The sequence below is a fragment of the Leptodactylus fuscus genome, chromosome 8 (assembly GCF_031893055.1).
Source record: "Leptodactylus fuscus isolate aLepFus1 chromosome 8, aLepFus1.hap2, whole genome shotgun sequence".
Classification (NCBI taxonomy): Eukaryota; Metazoa; Chordata; class Amphibia; order Anura; family Leptodactylidae; genus Leptodactylus; species Leptodactylus fuscus.
The window spans coordinates 41,252,338-41,270,396 of NC_134272.1; the positions used below are offsets into that span (position 1 = coordinate 41,252,338).

The 18,059-nt window shown below is 42.2% G+C and overlaps 1 protein-coding gene across 1 annotated transcript in view; it reads right to left on the reverse strand.

Annotated features, from left to right (window-relative positions):
* The window catches only part of STAT1 (signal transducer and activator of transcription 1), a 275,050-nt gene that overhangs the window by 196,024 nt on the left and 60,967 nt on the right, over positions 1-18,059 (reverse strand). Inside the window, exons 10-11 of the mRNA XM_075285132.1 lie at positions 13,361-13,453; positions 674-733 (exon numbers count right to left, since the gene is read on the reverse strand). Of these exons, the coding sequence (XP_075141233.1) occupies positions 674-733; positions 13,361-13,453 (153 nt within the window). The remainder of the gene's footprint in view (positions 1-673; positions 734-13,360; positions 13,454-18,059) is intronic.

Below are 18,059 nucleotides of genomic sequence, written 5' to 3' on the forward strand. Positions count from 1 at the left end.
TACTCTTCCCTGGTCAGACCACACCTGGAACACTGTGTACAGTTCTGGGCGCCTCAATTCAAGAAAGACATTGATATATTGGAGCAAGTCCAGAGAAGAGCAACCAAAATGGTGGAAGGTCTGCAAACCATGTCCTATGAGGAGCGGCTAAAAGAACTGGGATTGTTTAGTTTGCAGAAGAGAAGGCTGAGGGGAGATTTAATAGCAGTCTACAAATATCTGAAAGGTAGTCACAGTGCAGAGGGATCTACCCTATTCTCATTAGCACAAGGAAGTACAAGAAGCAATGGGATGAAACTAAAGGGAAAGAGATACAGATTAGACATTAGGAAAAACTTTCTGACAGTGAGGGTAGTGAAAGAGTGGAATAGGCTGCCACGGGAGGTGGTGGGCGCTCCATCAATGGAAATCTTCAAGCGGAATCTGGATAAACATATAGCTGGGATGATTTAGGAAAACCTGCACTCGCAGGGGGTTGGACTCGATGGCCCTTGAGGTCCCTTCCAACTCTACCAAAAAGACTAAAAAGACTAAAAAGACTAAAGACATTTAACCTTTTTGAGATACCACCTTTCAGTGATTATTTGCTTTAAATACATGTTTTTTAAAAAAAAAAATAACAATGCTTTAAATATATACCATTACAAAGAAAAAATACCAGACATATACTTACTTATCAAACACTGCTTTAACTTTCAGCTGATAGTTAAGCTCTTGTAACTTGACCAATAGTCTGTAACACATTGAATGAATAAATGAATGAATAAATGACTGAATAAATAAACGCATACATACATAGTATAAAGTACTGTAAAATCAATATTTTCAAAATAACTACACTTATTATATATTTATTAAGCTTACTTGTATAGCGCCATCATATTCCGCACTGATTTACAGGCATTGACAGTCACTTCCGAATAGAATACTCCAGCATCCAAATTCCTCTTGATTAAAACTTAACCTTTATTGTGAAAGTTTTTCATGAACATGGAATGTTCAAATAAAATTGTATATCTCAACAAATATCCATAATGGCAGAGTTGAATGAGCAAAACGTCCGACTGACGCGTTTCGGGGCACCTATATTCGCCCCTTCCTCATAGTCTGACGCCATAGAAAGACTGACCATCTTATATAGCTCTAAGTGTCATTACTGCACCTGAGGTGCTAAGGTCAGAGACTCTACGTAATAACCAAAGGTCACAATGAAAAACAAAACAAACACACAAAATAAACAAAGTAAACTAATACACCTATACAATGGGTTAATACAAACACTGTCACTTGTTACATAATACAAAACAAACAGGGATAAAAAATAATTAAAAACTTACAAATTAACTTGTAAAAAAGAGAGATAGAAACGAGATGAACCATCTACCGCGTAACATGGGCTCCCGTTCTGCCCATAATGAAGATGTCCGACTTCTAACCTATGCGCATGCGTGTTCAATCCTCCCAGTCACATGGGTGGATAGACCAATCAAGGTAAATATATGCCGCTACGCCAATGTATGGGGTAAGACGTTATGAACTCAGTTACCACACTGATACATTGTTCCTGAAATAAATGTATTGTGAAAACTATTGTAATTTAGCAAGTATAAACACTGCAAATCCACCCTAACTTATATTACTCTCTGGAATACAAATGACTATAAATATAACAGTTTTTGACAATCCCATGAATGCCACTATGTATATCTATATCCTTCAGTTTCCCAACCACTATTATATAACCGTTATTAATGTATCGTGCTGTAACCTGATAATATATACTCATGACCTATATGAATCATAAACATAAACCTAAATAAATGTAATTGACTACAAAAATGTCAACTATGGTTATGTGGTTCTCAGTATTTATATATGTAAGAAAGATCATTTTTATAATTCATTCCTTTAGGCACTCTTGTGTCCAATTTGAGCACCCAAAATGCTTCTCTAATTCTGACCATATGCTCCCAGTTACCTCCCCTAACTGGTTTGGCAATCCGTTCGATAGCCTTGAAGCTTAGGGATGATATATCCCCTCCATGTTTTTCCCGGAAGTGTCTAGTTACTCCTGTAATTTTCAAAGAATTTTTATTAACAATACTCTGTACATGTTCCGAAACTCTAAGTTTGAGAGACCTGATGGTACTTCCTATGTATTGTAAATTGCATGTTTTACACGTAACCATATAGACCACGTGATCCGTGGTACAATTCATGAATCCATTGATGTTATAGGTTGAAGTATAAGTAGAATTTTGAAATACAGATGTTTTCTCTACATATTTACATGTTTGACATCTGCTGTGACCACACTTGTAGAAACCCTTAATATGTAACCAGGTCTCTGATTTGATTCTACTTTCCTCCAAAAAAAGACTAGGGGATAAATAATTTGCCAATGTTTTCCCTCTTCTGGAGACAAATTTCACTCCATCAGTAAGTATGGTACACAACGTCTCATCCTGATATAATATACCCATATTTCTGCGTATTATTATTTATTTAGGTTAAATTATTTAGGTTTATGTTTATGATTCATATAGGTCATGAGTATATATTATCAGGTTACAGCACGATACATTAATAACGGTTATATAATAGTGGTTGGGAAACTGAAGGATATAGATATACATAGTGGCATTCATGGGATTGTCAAAAACTGTTATATTTATAGTCATTTGTATTCCAGAGAGTAATATAAGTTAGGGTGGATTTGCAGTGTTTATACTTGCTAAATTACAATAGTTTTCACAATACATTTATTTCAGGAACAATGTATCAGTGTGGTAACTGAGTTCATAACGTCTTACCCCATACATTGGCGTAGCGGCATATATTTACCTTGATTGGTCTATCCACCCATGTGACTGGGAGGATTGAACACGCATGCGCATAGGTTAGAAGTCGGACATCTTCATTATGGGCAGAACGGGAGCCCATGTTACGCGGTAGATGGTTCATCTCGTTTCTATCTCTCTTTTTTACAAGTTAATTTGTAAGTTTTTAATTATTTTTTATCCCTGTTTGTTTTGTATTATGTAACAAGTGACAGTGTTTGTATTAACCCATTGTATAGGTGTATTAGTTTACTTTGTTTATTTTGTGTGTTTGTTTTGTTTTTCATTGTGACCTTTGGTTATTACGTAGAGTCTCTGACCTTAGCACCTCAGGTGCAGTAATGACACTTAGAGCTATATAAGATGGTCAGTCTTTCTATGGCGTCAGACTATGAGGAAGGGGCGAATATAGGTGCCCCGAAACGCGTCAGTCGGACGTTTTGCTCATTCAACTCTGCCATTATGGATATTTGTTGAGATATACAATTTTATTTGAACATTCCATGTTCATGAAAAACTTTCACAATAAAGGTTAAGTTTTAATCAAGAGGAATTTGGATGCTGGAGTATTCTATTCGGAAGTTTTGCATTTGTACCTCGGGCTGGGAGGCTGAATCTCCGTGCACCTTCCTTCTTTATCAGGATTTCCCACGGATATTGCATGTTATGGCACCCGCAGATTTTTTCATCAGAGAACACGTGAGTGAGCTGACACATTTGTGTTTATTTTTCATTGACAGTCACTGTCCCATATAGGGCTCACAATCTAAATTCCCTATCAGTATGTCTTTGATGTGTGGGAGGAAACCGGGGTACCCGGAGGAAACCCACACAAACACGGGGAGAACATACAATCTCCTTGCAGATGTTGTCCTGGGCGGGATTTGAACCCAGGACTCCAGCGCTGCAAGTCTGCAGTGTTAACCACTGAGCCACCGTGCTGCCCACTACATTAACTACATTAACTACATTAAAGACTTTAACATAATGTTAAATACTATGTTCAACTTTTATGGCTTTGTTGTTATTTTTATTATTGTATTGCTCATTATAAGATGAAACAAAAACCCAATAGATTTTATTGAAAATATTTGCTGTACTTATCTTCTATAGGCTAAAGATTTATTTTTTTTTTTTTCAAATAGTGTTCAGTCCCCTTTTCAGAGAGACCAGTCAGCTTAGGGTCTGTTCTCACGTGCAGATACAGGTATGTGATAAGTGCCAATTGAGGATAACCACACTAATCATCACTCATTTGCATCACCTTATTACACAGGCTGAGGAAAAGTAAAATTGAGGAGAAATCACAACTGCATTTTTTATACTGCGAAAAAAAAATTCAATTAGCTAACCAATATGGTCAGCTAATCAGCAGCACAATTACATAGGGCAGTTATCAGGAACTGGTATTCCTATTAAGTGGCCTGATTTTCCACCTACGTAATAAAAAAAAAAAAAAAAAAAAAAAAAAAAAAATAACAAGTCTGTAGTCATTTTGTAGCTCTTATCTCTGTTGTCCTGAGTGTCATAAAAGTCTAATTAAGCAGAATTCTGGTAATGATAATAATTCAGCTTAAGGAAGCTTCCTCCACATTGAGATGCCTGATTAATAAGGATTCTTATTCACACTAGCTTATGTGTTTTGTCCGGAAGGAGTCCGAATGAGGACCTCCCCGGATGGAATACAAGCGCAACTGCAAGCGCTGTGCAGTTAAAGTGCATAGACCCCATAGACTATAACAAGGTCCGTGTGCTTGCCGCGCACTGCCCGCACAAGCATGGACAGTGAGCGGCAAGCACATAGACCCCATTATAGTCTATGGGGTTAGTGTACTTTAACTGCACCGCACTTGCAGTTGCGCTTGAATTCCGTCCGGGGGTGGTCCTCATATGGACTCCTTCCAGACGGAACACATAAGCTAGTGTGAACCGACCCGTAGCTTCCTAGAGCCTGAGAAAGTGCTTTTGACTACCGTTGTTTATCTCATTCACCTTTGCATTGACCAATAACTGGTTCTATTACTACATCCCTGATTGTTGATCTCTGCTTTACCCATTACCTTTGTATAACCTTGGCTTGTTTATGAGCATTGCCCCTGGCCCACCCACCTGGACCATCTGCTTTCCTAACCATCTGAATTCCACCAGACCTCTGACTGGTTTATACAACAACAACAAAGAACAATTGAGCTTTATTAGCATTACCAAAGAATAAAACATTTGGTGTTGCCTAAGCAGAAAAGGGGGATTGGGGGTTGGGGTTGGTGGAGGGGGGTGGGTACGGGGTCTGTGGGTTGGGGTTTGAGTGTCCTTAGGGTCTCGTCGTTCTTGTTTGGGGTGTGCAGGTATCGGTAGGTATGGGGTGATGGGGGGGGGGCATTTAGGGGTGTTCGGGTGGTGGGTTTAATAGTCCCTGGGGGGTGGGGGAGTTGATAGTCCGTGCGTCTTATCTTCCTCTTGTTTGGGGACAGCTGGACACGTATTGGGCAGCAATCTCCGCAGTGGCCTCTTCTTCTCCCAGTAGGATGTAGTTTCCTCTTCTCATCTGCAGATGTGAAGTCTGGGATGTGGGCAGAGTCTCTGGTAGTAGACGGCCCTCACAGTTGAGTATTTGGTGCAGTGTAGCAGGAAATGGGTCTCGTCTTCTAGGGCCCCTTGGTAGAAGTGCTGGCACAGTCTGTTCTCCCGTGGCACGTACGTTTGCCTGTGCTGCTCTGTTTCAATCTCTAGGTTGTGGGTGCTCAGTCTGTAAAGGCTCAGGGTCTGTCTGTGTTTGGGAAGGCGTATTCTCTCTAGGTAGATGGTCATGGTATAGTCCCTTTGTAAGCATTGGTACACAGTGAGTTTCTTGGAGTTATTTATTTCGTTTCTCCATTGTTCAGTGTGCCGCTCTCTGTTTGCTTTGGTGGTCGCCTTTATTTGAGCCTTGGTCATCATCTGTTGGTGTTTTTGGTTTGGTGGTTGGCTGCTGTTTGGTTGGGGGGGTGTCGAGTTTGCTCAGGTCTCTGTGGCTTAGCCATGCTTGGTGGTGGTATGAGTCGGGGTTGCTCCCCTAAAAGTGTGCCTGGAATGCTAGCGCCCTCTTCTGTATGGTGAGCCATTGGGGGAGTCTGTCTAGCTCTGCCCTGCAGGCCATGCTGGAGGTGTTGCGATGGACATGGAGCAGGTATTTGCAGAACTCCAGGTGGAAGGTCTCTGTTGGGCTAGTGTCCCATTTTGGCTGGTCTGGGTAGGTGGCTGGGCCCCAAACCTCACTGCCATAGAGGAGGATCGGGGCGATGACTGCGTCAGATATCTTCAGCCAGACCTTTACCGGTGGTTTAGGTGGTACAGTTGTCTTCTGATGGTGTAGAAGGTTCTGCAGGCTTTTGCTTTCAGGGTTTCTGTTGCTGCTTTGAAGCTTTCTGATTGGCTGAGCTCCAGCCCCAGGTAGATGTAGCTGTTGGTTTTCTCCAGTGTGGAGACGTTCAGTGTGAATTATGGGGTGGGGGCTTTGTTGTGGCCCTTCTTCTGAAACACCATGACTTTGATCTTCTTCTGGTTGATGGGTAGAGCCCATGTGGTGCTGAATTTTTCTAGCACTGACAGGCTGTCTTGGAACTCTTTCTCGGTGGGGGACAGGAGTAGGAGGTCGTCAGCGTATAGCAGGAACTTCACCTTACGGTTGTTCAGGGTGAGGCCTGGGGTTGGTGAGGCCTCTAGGGCTGTAGCCAGTTCATTGATGTAGATGTTGAAGAGCATTGGGCTCAGGCTACAGCTCTGTCTGACCCCTCGGGCATGTTGGAAGTATGCTGTTCTTTTCCCATTCACCTTCACACTGCACTGGTTTCCGATGTAGGAGCTCTTGGTGACATCATATATTCTTCCTCCTATTCCACTTTCTAGGAGTTTTAGGAGCAGGCCTGGGTGCCATACTGAGTCGAACGCCTTCTTGAAGTCCACGAAGCAGGCGAATATCTTGCCTCTTCTGGTGGTGTGGATGTGGGTCTTGATGAGGTTGTGCAGGTGTAGATATGGTCTGTGGTGCGGTGGATTGGCATGAACCCTGCTTGGCTCTTGCTGAGGACCCCGTGTTGTGTGAGGAAGGTTAGTATTCTGTTATTGATGATGCTGTTGAACAGTTTCCCCAACGTTCTGCTGACGCAGATCCCTCTGTAGTTGTTGGGGTCGTATTGGTCCCCATTCTTGTAGATGGGGGTTATGAGGCCTTTGTTCCAGTCTTGTGGGAAGTATCCTGCATTGAGAATGAGGGTCAATAGTTTTGCCAGTGGTGCGTGTATTGCAGGGGAGCTGTATTTGATCATCTCTAGTAGGATGCCGTCAGGGCCGCTGGCCATTTTTCCTTTCATCAGGGCAATTCTTCCTTGTATATCTTTTACGGTGATTGGTGAGTCCAGAGGGTTCTGGAAGTCCTTGATGACTTTCTCCATATCCCTCAGTTTGGTGATTATCTGTTGCTGTTCTGGGGTTAGGTCTTCTTCAGGGATGTTTTTGTAGAGACCTCTGAAATAGTTGAGCCAGATACTGCCATTTTGGATGTGTAGGGAGCAGATTGTTGAAGGCTTCCCTCGCCTCCTTGTTGTTGGGGTCTCTTTGTTTCTGGTTGGAGGCTGTTCTTAGGGAATGGCGTAATGCTCTGCAGTCGCTGTCGAACCATTTGTGGGACTGTTTGTTGGTTTGTCTTGTGGGTTGGGTTCGTTTCAGGCCTGCTAGTTCTGCTGTGGTCTGTAGGATGTACTTGAGATCTTCTCAGCTCTGGTGACTCCCTGTTGGTCTGGCTGATTGGTGTTTGTATGGAAGTTTGTGAGCAGTGTCTTGATTTCGGGTCGGTTGGTTGCGTTGGTATATTCCATGGCCTGGTGGTTGGCCCATTTGAAATGTCTTGGTAGGTTGTAGAGGCCGGTCTGTTGGAGCTCAAGTGCGGGTGTTCTGTTCATGGTTCTCATGTATAGTAGGATCTGGTTGTGGTCTGATAGATGGGAGTCAGGTTCAATTGTGAAGTCTAAAATGTCTGATGGGTCTGCGTCTGTAATGGCGTAATCTACCACGCTGTTGCCCACTTGGGAGTTTAGTGTGAAGCGTCCTATGGAGTCGCCTCTGATACGTTCATTCATTATGTATCGACTTAGGCTTCAGCACATGTCCAGCAGTTGTCTCCCACTCTTGTTGATAATTCTGTCTTGGCTGTTTCTTCTTATCTGTGTGGGTTCTGGGTGGTGGATCTCACTACCATGGGTATGTGTCGTCGGGGGGCAGGTAGTCTATTTCTGTGCCTGTCCTTGCGTTGAGGTCTCCACATATTAGTACTCTGCCTTTGAGTTGGAATTGTAATTGGGTAGCTTCCCTTTGTAGGACCTCGTAGGTGTCGGGGTCGTGGTAGGGGAACCCTGGTGGAGGGATGTATACTGCACAGAGATAGATGTCCTGCTGGCCGCTGAGGATGGAGCTGCTTATTTTTATCCATATGTGATTGGTTCCACGTTAGGTTGCTTTTACGTGTTCTTTGAGCTCCTCCTTGAAGCATATTAGTATGCTTCCTGAGTGGCGGCCTTGTTTGGTGGTCTTATTTTTCTGGGCGGGCATGGAGAATTCCTTGTAGCCCTTTGGCGTTAGGGACTCATTTTCTGCCCGGGTCCATGTCTCTAGGAGGATTTGGATGTCTATATTTTTTATTCTGTCTATGAAGTCTGGATCTTTTGGTTTAGATCCAAAGGCTGAGGCGTTCAGCCCTTGTATGTTCCAACTACTAATAGTTAGTGGTATAATCTTTGGTGGGTAAACCTTGTAATGAGCTGTCCTGCAGAGGACGGGCTGGGTTCGTGGTTGGTGGCCCTGTGTTGGTGTACGCTTCATCCAGTTGTGCCGTCATGTTGATGAGAATGAGCCTCACCATCTTTCTCGCCTCCATTTCGGTGCTCTGAGTTTCTCTGGCTGGATTTGGGGTGCGTGGTGTTTTCCTCCATGGGGGGTTTTGTCTTGTATGTTGGTGGTGGTATGGTATTTGTGGTTTCTTCCTGTCAGGTGTCTTCTCTATGAGTCTATGTCTTGTTTGGTGTTTAGGCCCGGGGTCTCTGTTGAGCATTAATTCTTTGAGTTCCTTCGCTAGTAGGATGACTCCATGTTTATTGAGGTGTTTGTTATTATATAGGTGACACTTGTCTATGGAGGAGTGTTGTGCCAGGGTGATGAAGGAGGATAGACAGGGAAGGGGGTTTAAATAACCGCGAAAGAGCAGGGCAACTCACCGCTGAATGGTACAGCGGCGGTCCTGCTAACGATCAGCCCACCATACCATCTATCAATAGAAAAGCAGTTTTGACTGCTTCTGCTTGTGAGATCTGTAGACCCCTGATGAGTCTTTATATCTACAAGATGAAACGCGTAGGGTCAGTCATATATATGTGAGTCATTTACAGTGGCGTGTCTGGACGGGGATCTGGCCATCTCCTCTCTGTTGGTGTGGCGTTAGGCCAGTAGCCTCGGAGGGGTGGAGGAATGTGCTGTGGAGCCGTTATACGGATCCCGTTGGAACATAGCTTTATGTGTATGACCACTCTTGAACTACATCATTAGGGAGGTAGCCATAGGTGACAGATGGAGCAGTTCCCTGTTAGGGATCCTCCCCTTTAACATTTCTCTCACTATAAGTGAATGGTTAGTGTGGTGGTGGACGTTTTTTTTTTTTTTTCTTTTTAATTAAGTAAACAATAAAAGTGAAATTTTTCTACAATAGTTTATTCCCATGGTGGAATGATATGTCATTTTGGCTGCACAGTGAACACCATAAAAACAAACCATGAGAAAACTACACAAATGTACTTTTTCTCCAATTCCAAAACAGTCTGAATTTTCTTCCAGCTTCCTGGTACATTTTACAGAATAATAAATAGTACCATTTTGAAGAACAGTTTGTCCTGCAAACATTAAGCCGCTATATGGATCTGTTAATAAAAGGAGCTCTATCATTGGGAAAAGTCATCTTTAGCTAAGCACATACTTGCATAGCTTTTAGAACGGCTATTTCACACATACCTTTTCTATGTAAACTGCATCAGTAGTTTTTGAATGTCACTTTTATCCATATGCTAATTAGCCTCCACCTTGCACTCTGGAAGCGTCTGTGTGCACCCTCTTTGCTATTCTCTAAGTGTATTAGGCTCTAATACACATAGAGAATAGCAGACAGTGATCACAGACACTTTCAGAGTGCACGGAAGAAGCAAATTAGCAAATGAATAAAAACGGACTTATTCAAAAACTACTGAGGCAATTTACATACAAAAGGCTACGCAAGTATGTGCTTAGCTAAAAATGACTTTTCTCAATGATAGAACCCCTTTAAAAAAAAAAATAAATAATAATGCATTTGAAAGGCGGGGAGTAAAAAACGAAAATTGAAAAATTCCTCTGGAGGGAAGGGGATAATGCTGAATGCTACAAGACAGTACACCAGAGGTTTTCAAATTAACCACTTCTGGACCGCCCATAGACTATATACGTCCGGGAAGTGGTTATCTTGTTCTGACAGGACATACCTATACGTCCAGTCAGAACACAGCAGCTGCACGGAGATCGTGCAGCTGCTTTCAATGATAGCCGGCTGTAACTTCAGCCAGAGCTCCCACAGAGATGGCAGGGAAGATTTATTACCTCCCCTGCCTTCTGATCGCTGTGTATACAGCGCTCAATGAGCGCTGTATACATGACTATGGACGCTGCCATAATTCAGCTGCCCTCTGACCTGGCGGACACGTGATCCGCTGGGAGCAGAGTCTTGCAAAAGCTGCTGGGTCCTACAGGACCCCAGATCAGCTCAGTAAGTTGTATATACAGTGTGCAGAAGGCTGGATTTCTCCTGCAACTGGGGTTAATTGTATCAGCCCCAGTTATTGGAGAAATCAGCCTCCAGTATAAAAAAATAAGTGATCAGATGTCCCCAAAGGTCTCTTATCACCTTATGGGGACACAATCTGGAAAAAAAATATAATAAAAAAAGTTTAAAAAAAAAGTAAATAAAATAATAAAAAATAAATAAATAATACGCTAATAAAACACTGTTATTAAAGGTTATAGCCCCACCCCCGACGACACCATACAAAATAAAAATTACCGTAACGGAGAGGAAAAACTATATTATAAAGTTTTTCAGTGACACTTTGTGTTATTAAATAAAAATAAAAAAATTTGAAAACCAGACACAATTTCCCTCCTATTTTGTATATATTTCCCGGATATAAAAAAAATTAAAACACATTTGAAAATAAAAAATAACATAAAAATAAAGCCCTATGTGTCCCCGAAAAAAGACGCAAAAATTAGTTGACTGAGACATACGAGAAAAATTTTACAGACCTCAAAACTGCACATACAAAATAAAAACTTAAAATGTGCCTGGTCCTAGACCACAAATTGGCCCGGTACTGAAGTGGTTAAACAACTGTTCACAAACAGGTGCGATACATAATAACATTGGCTATTCATTACTGCAATTAAAAACGGTGTCCAGCTCTTTAGCAAAAAAGCAATGAGTAAACCCTGATTTACATAACTATGAACAGATTTTTATAACTAGAAGTAAAAAGGAATAACAGCAGCAGAGAGATAGAAAAACTTGAGGAAATGATATAGAAAGTATACTGAAAAATTGTCTAACTTTTCCTCAGAAAACCAATAACATTTATTTGCTAAAACTGGACAACTCCATTAACTGTAAAAGTATCTAAAGATACTAACCTATGTTTTTTGTTAACACAACAAATTCACTGAACATTTGATCATTTTAGTCAACCCCAAGATTCCCTAGAGTACCACTTCAAACAAAGATATTACTGGCCTAATTTGCTAAAATCTGCATATAACTTGGTGCAATCTTTTTAACCCCATTAAATCTATATAAACACAGAGCACAACTACATATACTAATGCAAATTGTGCATTTGTTTTTCATTAAAATCGAACTGAAATTAAAATGTAAAATGATACAATAAAACCCCCACGAAAAGATCTTGAAATTATTCTAGACCAGCGGTTCTCAACCAATGGGTCGCGACCCCGGTGGGGGTCGAATGACCAAAACACAGGGGGTCGCCTAAAGCCATCGGAAAATACATAGTTCCGATGGCTTTAGCCCAGGGGTCCTCAAACTACAGCCCAAGGGCCGCCGAGTACATTTATCCGGCCTGCCGCATGTGGCCCGCACGTCGTCGCCTGGATCGCTCACTAACAGGGAATCCGATTCCCCCTTAGTGAGCAGATTGCTGCTTTCAGTTGTATGTGCATTTGCATTTGCCTACACTGACTACAGAGAGTCACCTCTGCCCCCGACGCAGGCGCGATGACGTCATCGCTCCTGCAGTCTGAAGGAGGAGAACGCGCTGTGTGTGTGATTGTACTGTACTCAGGAGCATATAATACAGTGGGGGGGTACTGAGGAGTATATAATACAGTGGGTGGGTACTGATGAGCATATAATACAGTGGGGGGGGGGTACTGAGGAGCATATAATACAGTGGGGGGGGCTACTGCTGAGCATATAATACAGTGTGGGGGGGTACTGAGGAGAATATAATACTGTGGGGTTGGAGGGGCCGTACTGAGTTTCATATAATACAGTGGGCTGGGGGGCGTACTGAGGAGCATATTATACAGTGGGGGGTACTGAGGAGCATATAATACAGTGGGCGGGTACTGAGGCACAGATAATACTGTGTAGGGGGGCTTACTGAGGAGCATATACTATTGGTGGGGGGGCGCTACTGTGGAGCATATAATCTTAAAAATTTTTTAAACTATATTTTGGCCCTCCAGTGTTTTGAGGGACAGTGAACTGGCCCCCTGTTTGAAAAGTTTCAGGACCCTGCTTTAGCTGCTGAGAAGCTGCACTACCGTTTGCAGCAGCGTTACTCAGCTGGAACTCACACCGTTATGAACGTGCATTCCAAACTGAATGCCTGCGCGTATGCGCAGATGTGACTGCATCATCCGTCCAGGGCCTGTACATTTTAGCAAGGACAATTAATTAATCTTGACATAATCCCTTCAGTTTTTAGAGCACATACTGTCTGTGAAACCATTTGACTGGTACATTTACTATTATGTTCTAGTTTCATTAATGATTTTGGTTCCATCTTTCTGATCTTTAGTTCTTGGGGATATATCCCTCAACCACTGTCCTGAGAAAACAATAATAGAAAACAACACAGGGCATAATAATAATAATAGGAAACTTTAATCATTATGTTTAAATTATGTTTGATTTGTAGCAATGAGAATACATAATGCATATCAGGTATTTACATTCCGAATAATAACTGTAGCAAAATTACAGTTATGAAATAGCCACCAAAATCATTTTTTGGCTTGGGGTCATCGCAACATGAGGAACTGTATTGCGGGGTCACGGCATTAGAAAGGTTGAGAACCACTGTTCTAGACTAACTTCTTTAGTAAAAACCTATACACTTGACAAGAATGACCGCAAAAAAAAAATATTGTGCTTTCCTGTAAACAATATACATTACCTTAATTTCACTGTAAACTGGACACTAGTTTTCAAAACCAGAGGCCTTTGTGGATGCGTTGGCATACAGGGCTGTCTTTCAACCACGAATGAACTGTAGCGACACAAAAAAATATGCAATGAGCAACCAGTATTGCAGATTGCAGCAAACCTTCAACCTCAGATAATGAAATTTCTACAGCTTCTGGTAAAATGTGTAAAGTCAGATTTATACTAATCTATTTCAAAAGGAAACCTGTCAGCAGCAAAATGGTTAATAAACTATGCATATTGGCTTGATGTTAATTTGCATTTACGTAAACTCATACATTTAGTTTCATAATTCACAGCTGAAATCTGTAAAAATTAATCCTAAAATTAGTATGTAAATTAGTTTTGTATAACAGTGGGGGCAGGCATACAATTGCCCAGATACTGTCACCAGAACCGTTGCCCTTAACCCTTGATAAGCACCCCTCCATCAATCAATGACAATGTAGTGGGACTGGGCAGAAATACTCTGTGAGACATGGTTTTAAGAAAAGTGAATAGTGTGTCCTGAACACAAAAAAAAACAACAAAAAAAACAACTTAAATGGAAATTATGGAACAAAATGGAATAACTGTAGGTCAAAGGAATCCATTAGGATCTGTAAGAAAAAAAACAAAAGCAGTATTATCAGATATCAGGTCCCTAATAGTAACAAGTGTACCTAAAGCAGTTATTCCCAAACTTATGAGCAAGGGGAAACCCCTAAATAAATTTTAACACGCCTGAGTGACCATTTACTCATTTACCCACCAGTTCCCTGATGCTCCTGCCCCTACAGTATGTAATCAAAGCCTTGGGACCGACTGCATCAACAACATCAGGATCCAAGATCAGAACACTCCAATGTTTGGCAATGACAAAAAGAACTTGGTTCGCTATGCCATCATACATTCCTATTAGTGACTAAGGACCTCTCCCATATATCGATCTTTTCCAACCACCTAAATTGTACTAAACAAAGTTTTGGCCTTATCCACCCTGGAGAGTATTCGGTCTCGAGTTATAAAATCATCGGATAAGGGGGTGGAATAACGTGGTAATGGACTTTAAAGACTATAGAGGGATGTGAGAGTGTTTACTTAACGACACCTCTTGCTCAGTGAGGACCCTACTGATGTAAATATACCTTCCAATTCAAGCCAAAATACATCTGCACTCACTGATAACCTGATTAGCAAAGAGGAATTTCATTTCCTCTTGTCTCGTTTTCCTTGCCTTGCCACGTTTTATTCCCTCCCAAAATTCTATGGGATATCATACTGTGTGCAGGGGCCACTATGAGGTATAATACTGTGTGCAGGGGGCCACTATGGGGTATAATACTGTGTGCAGGGGCCACTATGGGATATCATACTGTGTGCATGAGCCACTATGGGGTATAATACTGTGTGCAGGGGCCACTATGGTGTATCATACTGTGTGCAGGGGCCACTATGGGATATCATACTGTGTGCAGGGGCCACTATGGGGCATAATACTGTGTGCAGGGGCCACTATGGGGTATAATACTGTGTGCATGGGGCCACTATGGGGTATAATACTGTGTGCAGGGGCCACTATGGGGTAAAATAGTGTGTGTAGGGGCCACTATGGGGCATAAACCCGTGTGCATGGGCCACTATGGGGCATAATTCTTGGTGAAGGGGCTACAATGGGGCATAATGCTGGGTGAAGGGGCCACTACGAGGTATAATGCTGTGTGCAGGGGTCACTATGGGGGATAATACTGTGTGCAGGGGCCACTATGGGACATAATACTGTGTGCAGGGGTCACTATGGGGTATAATGCTGTGTCCAGGGGCCACTATGGGGTAAAATGCTGTGTGCAGGGGCCACTATGGGGCATAATCCTGGGTGAAGGTTCTACAATGGGGCATAATGCTGGGTGAAGGGGCTACAATGGGGCATAATGCTGGGTGAAGGGGCTACAATGGGGCATAATGCTGGGTGAAGGGGCCACTATGAGGTATAATGTTGTGTGCAGGGGACACTATGGGGTATAATAGTATGCGCAGGAATATGACGGGTCAAAAGTTTGCCACGGGGCCCCGCCATTCCTAGTTATGCCACTGATTTACACCCAATTAACAACATAGTGCAACCTTTCCCCCTCCCTCCAATGGAATTTATAAGTAGTTCATGGACAAAAGAGTAAAATTGGTTTCCAGTTACACAACTATCTATTGTAGGGCTCAGTGATGAAATCTCCTGTATAGTCAGCAATAATGACAATCTTACTATGAGGCAGTATTCGCGTGACTAATATAGCTGCTCAATAAGACTGCTTGAACACTACAGTAACATTACAGTCTCCGGGGCGTGGATTCTACATCTCCATAGACTTCTATGGAGCCTGCAAAATTCATAGCTTTGTGCACAAAAAAGTTTATGGAGCCACCAAATCCATGGCCTGGAGGCCCGTGAAAGATACTAAAGTGTGCTAGCAGCCACTAAGGATACCAGGTATGTTTTGTCAGTGCATGCGTGCGTGCATGTACATGTGTGTGATCCAGGTGTATGTATGCGTGTGTGCATGCACGTTTGTATGGTCCATGTATATGTATGTATGTGATCCATGTGTGCATGGATGTGTGTGGTCCTTGTATATGTATGCGTGTGTATGTATGTATGTATGCGTGTGTGTGCGCGCAGGTTTGTGTGTTCAAGAGCGTGTATTTGAGTGTGCCCATGTGTGATCCATGTATATGCATGCGTGTGTGCATGCACGTGTGTGTGGTCCGTGTATATGTATGCGTGTATGTGCGCATGTGATCCATGTGTTTGCATGCGCAGTGAAAGTGTCCATGCATGCGGTAGTTGTTTGTGAGTACGCATGTGCTCTGTTCGCCCGTGCACGTAGTGTGCATCCATCCGAGTGAATTTGCGTGCATGTATGGTCCATGTGTGTGTGTGGTATTTATGGAGTGGTGTTGTGGTCTGGTGTCTGTGTGGTGTGTTGTGGTATTTGGGTGGTGTTGTGCTTGTGGGTTGGTGTATGTGTGCTATCTGTGTGATGTATATATGGTGTTTGAGTGTAGTGCTGCGGCCCCTTCAGCAGCAGCTCTTTGGCGCCGTCGCTATAATCCGTCCCTGTCAGTCACAACTGTTGTTTTCCCCTCAGCACTTTCACTTTCACATTTCCCCATTATATGTATAGGACCTAACTTCGGGGGCCCCAATTCTCATGATGGGGAGACGCTAGCAAGATGTAATGTGCGCAGTATTCTGCTCCTGTGGGTGAGAGTGGGCGTACCAAATTTCACCCAAATCGGGTGAAAACTGTGGATTTGTAATGTTTTGATACCTTTTAAAAAATGAAAAAAATGTAGTGTTGCCATGTTGTGGCACCTGTAACTTTTTCAGATTTACATGTATGGAGCTGGGTGCAGTGTCTTTTTATGCGGAACAAGATTATGTTTTTATTTATATCATTTGGGGAAAGATCTGATGGTTTGATCACTCTTTATACAATTTTTTATAGGAAGCAAGGTGTTGTAAAAAAATGTTATTTGGCTATTTTGATTTTTTTTGCCACTACGTCATTCACAGTAAGGGATACATATTTTTGATATTTTAATAATACGGGCATTTTGGAGCGCGGGGATATCTAACATGTTTATGATTACTTTTTTATTTATTTTTATATCTGATCTAGGGAAAGGGGGGTGATTTGGACTTTTGTATTTTTTATTTTTATTTAATACTTTTAAAAACTTTTTTTTTACTTCTTTTACATTTATGATCAGACCCCTAGGTACCTTAAAACCTAGGGGGTCTGATCGCTCATACTATTCACTGCAATACTACTATATTGCAGTGAATAGCAAAACGACAGCAGTACTATTAGACGCTGCCTCTGGCATTGTCCAGTAGAACCAATGCTGTGACAAGCCTGGGAGCCTTCAATAGGCTTCCAATTGTCATAGAAACCGATCGCCACCCACCGGTGACATTCAGGAGAGTAGCAATCGACGAAAATTGGTGGCGCCCGTGTAGCCTGCACAATTTAGATGCTGCGGTCCTCTTTGACCGCAGCATCTAAAGGGTAACAGCCGCGATCGGTGTGGGAACCGACCACTGCTGTTAGCGGTGTTGGCTGTATTAGCTGGCATCTACCCTGTATGGAGAGAGCGCAGCTACTGAGCTCTCTCCATACATACATCCCCATGTAGTATTACGTCCTGGGTCGCTAAGGGGTTAAAAAAGCTATAAAGAGAGTTTAAAAAAAACAACAAAGGAGGCAAAGACCAAGGCTAAGAGAATTTTGCTAAAAATGGCAATAATGATCCAAAGTTATTCTTCATTTACATAAATAAGAAAATAAAAACTGATAATGTGGGCCCTCTCAAAAATCAAGGTGTAATGGTGGAAGAAGATGAGGAAAATGCAGAGCTATTAAATAGCTTTTTTCTCTACTGAATTTACACAACAAAATCCAATGGCCAATGGCATGATTAAGGGTAATGTGAATTCTCTCACTTTTTAACTCAGAAGAAAGTGTGACACCTTCAAAATACTAAAATAGAGAAATTGCTGAGTCCAGATGGCATATATCTCCGAGTTCTGAGGGAATTATGATAGACCGATCCTTTTTTTCTAATATTTAAGGATTTGGTAATGACTGAATGGTGCAAAGGCAAATGAAGTGCCAATATTCAAAAAGGATTTA